At 42.6% G+C, this 6,000-nt stretch overlaps 1 protein-coding gene across 2 annotated transcripts in view; it reads right to left on the reverse strand.

Moving 5' to 3' along the window:
- Positions 1-5,684, reverse strand: part of LOC132907995 (band 7 protein AGAP004871-like) — a 28,863-nt gene extending 23,179 nt beyond the window's left edge. Inside the window, exons 1-3 of one of the 2 annotated variants that reach the window (XM_060961490.1) lie at positions 5,487-5,684; positions 2,428-2,640; positions 1,269-1,449 (exon numbers count right to left, since the gene is read on the reverse strand). In XM_060961490.1, the coding sequence (XP_060817473.1) occupies positions 1,269-1,449; positions 2,428-2,640; positions 5,487-5,505 (413 nt within the window). In that variant the 5' untranslated portion in view covers positions 5,506-5,684. Of the gene's footprint in view, positions 1-1,268; positions 1,450-2,427; positions 2,641-5,177 lie in introns of both variants that reach the window. The other variant, XM_060961491.1, reaches the window with a different exon arrangement.
- Between the last annotated feature and the right edge of the window lie 316 nt (positions 5,685-6,000).

Raw genomic sequence — 6,000 nt, forward strand, 5'->3', positions numbered from 1 at the left:
AATTTCGGTGAAATTCATGTGCAAATGGTCGACAAACGAACTTTCAATTCGGTGTGACGGCGCCACCGAGGAAATTGCGCGATGATGTCGCGCCACATCCAGTGTATTATTTTTTTCTCGTGCTTCGTTCAAACCAAGAGAAAATCGTGACTGGTAATTTTCATTCCCTCTCTCTTTCTCTCCTTCTTCCACCTCAACTTCTCGTCATTTTTTCCCTCGTTGGATCGTACTATAACACGGTCGCGTTCCTGCGTTTTCATTTCGTTGTTTGTATTTGGTGATACGCGGGCGAGAAGAAATAGAAGAAGAGAAGGTGGCGCGAGGGGAACAGAAAACTAAATGTTACGAGTCTTTCAACGAGCTGTCGCTGGTCCTTTCGCCAGCCATTTGCATTACGCGGATGAAATCTCTTTTACGATAGCGTACATTTCCTCGGACGGTTCCACTTCCGTCTCCCTCGCGACGCATTAGCACGCTTTCTGCGTGCCGCGTTCATTTTGCCAGGTTAGAAGGGAAAAACACGGTTACGGTATTACCGCAATTAAAAATTTTATGTGGTTTACGACCTGACAGGCAAGAACCTCGTGTTCATTTTGATATTATACAAGATCAGGTACTTGCTTCATCCTATAATTTTATCACTGTCATATACAACTGGTTATTCAAGTAGAATAATCGATGAGATCGACGTGTATGTACGTCAGTTTGATGTCAGCTATCTATAAATTAGCCAAACTAACGCGCGACGTTCTCATAAAATTTGGAAAAACGCTCGATGTTAATTTCACTTCGCGAAGCGAGTAGAGAAATATCTTTAATCGTAACAAACGTAAGCAAAATGACGCGCTTTCCACGTTACGCTGTATATTTTGTTATACTAACGTCGCTGGAACCGCAGCTGAACGTAACTGTGTCCAACGATGCACAATAGGAGGATTTTTCGCATATTGAATTGATTTATTTGAACGGAAGGTAACGGGCAGTGGGGGAAATTGATGAACTTGTACGAGTTCAGAGAAATAGAATTCTACTGGCTTCAAATTTACATTGTAATGGAATCCTACTGTATTTCGACTTAATCAAACGTTGAAAATTTACAGAGATGCAAGTTGAGATTAGTTTGGCTTTTTACAATTAGCGATACATTTGTACGAGATCAGTGCTGTCGTGTATTTCATTTGCTTAATTAAAGGGTAATTCTATGCTTTCGATATTTCCTGCCTTGATTCGCTCAGACCAACGAATCGATGGCATCGAACTTCATGTACCTGTAATTGGCTATCTTGATTACGGCATTCAGTGGCTCCTTTATGCGGTAGTAGATGACCGCGTCGACACTCACCGTGACGGAATCTTTGGTGAGAACTTCCTGCGGTGGAACATCGAACGACACCGTCCTCAGGTCGACGCGCACACAGTTGTCCACGCATGGCATCACGAAGAACGTCCCTGTTAAACGATGGCATCGCTCGATTAACAAATATTTGCCCTGTCGTTTTTCATAAAATCGAACACAATTGTTGTAGCGCTCGACTTACCGAAGGGTGAATATATTTTCGTGAAATTTTCCAATCGAACAAGTAGTTATAAGTAGTTAAATTTATGTAGCAAATATTGATTTGTACGTTGCACTTATGACGTTTACACGGTGCTTGTTAAATACACAGATAAATAAATATCGTGCCTCGTTCCGATATATAAACGAGTATCGAGCGTCAAATGAATTAATTTTTATTCGATAACCGAGAATAAGAGGAAGTTTTACTTAATTTGATATATTCGGAAAATCTGTAGAAAATCATATACCGGAGCAAAAATGTATATTTTTAATTGAAAAATTCGGTAGTCACATTCGGTAAGCATTTATTGCCGTATCGAGGTATCTGCCAATAAATAAAGATTTATTCCAAAATATTTATGCGTCAGTGAATTATCGAATTTACTTTTTCACAAATGTTCCGTTCTTATTTTCGATTATTGTCAAAAACGTATCATAGCGTTTGACGACTCGCTAGACAAGTTACACGATGGGATATGTCGAAGTATTTATTTACGTTGTATTTCGAAAATCATCGTCAATCATTTTCGACTTCTACGTTGAAACGTAAGCAATGGTCTGGCTAAAATCAGTATCGAAAAAATTGTACCACGAACCCACCATGCGTTCATAAATCGCTCTTTAATTTTTCTTCTTGACCACATTTCAAATATAGCAGTCAACGGAGGAAAAAGCTAAAGCAAACGAACGTGAATTAAATATAAAATTTCATACAGCTCCCCCCTATTATTTAAACCATTTTCCGCTTCCCTCTGTTCGGAATTTCAATCATGTCGAAGGTTTCCTCGCGTTCAAAGCACGATCACGAGCTTATTATTCAAACAGCTTGTTTCGGAACGAAGAAAAGTGAAATTGCGTTGGCTATTTACCTGGGCCGTAAGCGCTGCTCTTCAACCTTCCCATTCTGAATACAACGGCTCTTTCGTACTCCTGCACGACCTTGAACGTGAAGCACAGCGAGAAAGGAAACGTAACGAGCACTAGTAAAAACGACCCTATGGTCGCGATCACTTCGACGAATCTCGTCATTGCGCCGACCTTGTTGTCGTCCATCGTTTCCACGCGTGCCACCGAGGAGTCCTCTATTTTCCCAACAAATAAACCAGAGAAAAGGAAAATGACGGGCGTTGGCAGGGTTACAGGAGGAATTACAACTCCGTCATAAGAGGGTTCAAGCTACCTACGAACGTTGCACAACAAACGTCCAATTTCGCGAGCGTTGTGGTTACGCTCGATTGTTTCGATTAAATATATATAAAAAATATGTAAATAAACGCGCGACTATCGAGCGTTTACAGAATCATTTCGCAAAATAATTTATCGACTAATAACATCAGGGAATCTACAAGTTGCAAGCTATACGCATTTCTTTTTTTAAACTGTAGAATTTGATATCAAATAATATAATCGGATAACTTGTAATTTGAAAACTTTACTTTCCAAATTTCATTGGTTTAATCATCGAACCGGTTGCTGTAACGTACGAGAATTTATTAGTAAACAGCGAGAGGAACGTTCGTCTACACTTTCGTTGTTAGAAAATTTTGCTAAAGTGAAATACGAACGTTCGTTCGCTTAGTTTTAAAAACGCTATAACGTTACGCTACGACGCAACGGAAGTCACGACGCTCATCTCAACGTGCATCGAATCGACTGATTCGGCGAGATAGCACGTGGAACGCATCGCAAGCGCAATCTCTTTCCGAAAGGGATGGAAAACGTTTGGAGTTTCGGTCGAGTAATTAATGGATGTTCGATGGGGGTGATTTGTCACTGGTTATACGGTCGACGATTTCCTTCCGTTCGGCGAGCGCGTGTCCCTTTTCGGTGATACCGCGTGCAAAAGCAATCATGCAAAGGCCTCTCTCGCGCGCACGGATCGTCCTCGGTAAATTGCGCGTGAAATGGAACGGCTGCCAGAAAAGTAATTCGTCCCCCACCCATCCACGGGCTTTCTCATTAATTTCATCGCACCACTCTGCGTTTCTCTGCTTTTCTTGAAAGCTCTTCAAAATCCACCGGACGCGATTTCGCCCCGTCTCACCGTTCCATTGTCGCGAAATCACCAGATTCTTGGCATCGAATATCGCTGAGTTTATCATTTAACCCGTTCCAGTCTCGTTCACGTTGACATTAAAGGCTACGATTGAACGAATTATCGAAGGTGAACGAATTATTTTTTCACGTAGAATCTCCGCCTTGTCCATTGTATCGTCGTTATCGCAACATTCTGCATTCGACGGTTCGGCTGTATCGATAGCCTAAGGCCGCTTTCACACGCAAATGCACGCATCGTCGATAAGCGTGAACGTTGCTATTTGTTTCAACGCTTCGTCATAGGATACACGTCCATGTGGAAACGGCCCAAGGCAACAAAATCAACGGAATCGCGAGCGGAATTTTAGAAGAGGACGATTCGGCAGGCGGTTTATTTCTGGATTAAAATACGCATTAATAAGCTGGGAGTTCGTTAAAGGGACGAAAGCTGACGACGGTGTAGTACAAAACATCCGGCGTTAAAAGTACGATTGTCGATGATTTAATGTTTATCGAATCAGACGCGTACAGAGCTGGAAATGGCGTCTATTTTAGATCATGCGATGCGTAACGCGAGCGTTGCTCGCTTGAAATTATTTATACCGTCAATCTATCGCGGCGTTACCAGCAAAGAGTATCTTTCTTTTTGTTTCTCTGTTCGGTTGACGAATAACAGCTTGGTTCGAGTATCGATACTTTGCAAGCAATCGCATTTACTAGATGCATGGCTACGCCGCATTATCGTTCCTGTCGTCGCAAAGAGAGAAAGTACAGCGGAAACTATGCGACATTCGTTTCATTGTTACAACTTTCGTCCCCTTTCCTTCGTTTCTTTTATTTCGCCACGACTTTACAACGACAATGAGAAAGTATCGAGTCATTCCATAAGTAACGTCCTATTTTACCTTGCACGTTGATTTTTTCGAGGAAAGATCGAGCGTCGATTACGTAGAAATTTATAATCAGCAGTTAGAAAGATTAAAAATGACATTGATAAGGAAGAAACGATAAATAGCGGTGGACAAAAAGAGTAAACCTGTTTCATCGTGACGAAGCTGATTTTCTGTAGAAACGACGTTGAGAAAAATAAAAGGGCATGATCGAAGGACACAGGTGAAAAACATAAATCACATTTCCTGTTTTTATACGGGCTCTGTCCTGAAAGCAACCAACTTGTGGATATATCTTTCCACTTGGGTGTGCTGTTGTGAAAAATAGGGTTTTACCATTTATGGGAGATTTTTATGAGCGCTTTCTACCAAGCTCCGTGACCCTCTAGATATTTAGTCGACAATGGTACGTCGTTCGGAGCACCGCGTTTCACGATGACCGAAATCGTCGAGCAAAGAATTCGCGTTAAATTTTGCAAAGAATTTGGCCATTCTTGTTCCGAAAGCATCGACGTAACTCGTAAAGTCACCGGCGCCATTGTGAATGGAGATGGAAATGATTTCGCTTTATAAACTGCGAAGAATCGTAACGAAAGGACCGACAAAGACGCGAAATTTGTCAAAATTACACACGTAAACATGAAAATTACTTATGGAACGATCCGATACTATGGAGCAACCTGGTGTCTCACTGAACTCAACGAAGCACTCGACTCCACCGCTGTCGGTTTTCGCGCATCCGTAGTGTACCATGCCGCGAAGGATTCAACCGCCTCTCTCTATCCGCCCTCTGCTTTCCTTTCCTTTTCTTTACTTTCCTTTCTTTCCCTTCGCTGTCCGTTCCTTTGAAGCACAAACTGAACGGAACCGCTCGGTCGGACAGACTTTGCTTCTCCGACAGAAAACTCGCTGCAACGTTTCCGATACACTTTCCACTCTTTAGTTGTTCCCGCAGCGATCAGCCAATCGCTGCATCGAATTTCTTCGAGTTTCTGCTTTACCTGTCAATTCGAAACCCATCGGTTTTAACACCGTGTCGAAGAATACGCGAGAATCCGTGCACGGTGAAGGCGATTCGGTTACTAAAGCGGCGCGAGAAGTCTGGCGAGAAGCTGGCAGATTGGATGAACGAAGGCTCGATTCCAAGTAGAAATAGTAAGAGCGTTCGATCGCTTGGCCGCTGCCATACGCGTCCACCGCACACCGCAAACTTCTACCAAATTAACCGGTCGTTATGCCATGAAAGAACACGTTCGCTGTTTATATACATAATGAGTAATTGCACAGTGTGCGGATCGACGAAACGCAGCATTTCGCGGTATGGCGACCGTCCAAAGAAGACGAGCCTTCTGGGCTTCGTCATCGAGAACGTCGACCGAGACGAACGTTTTTCGATACGGTAGCCAAAGGCTGCATTTGTTAAGAGGAAATTTTAGTTAACGATCGATCTAACGTTCTTCTGCTGACTGAATCTATCGGAAATCGAACTCCATTTATGCAGAGATCGGTCGAATA

The sequence above is a fragment of the Bombus pascuorum genome, chromosome 6, assembly GCF_905332965.1.
Source record: "Bombus pascuorum chromosome 6, iyBomPasc1.1, whole genome shotgun sequence".
In the NCBI taxonomy this organism is placed as follows: Eukaryota; Metazoa; Arthropoda; class Insecta; order Hymenoptera; family Apidae; genus Bombus; species Bombus pascuorum.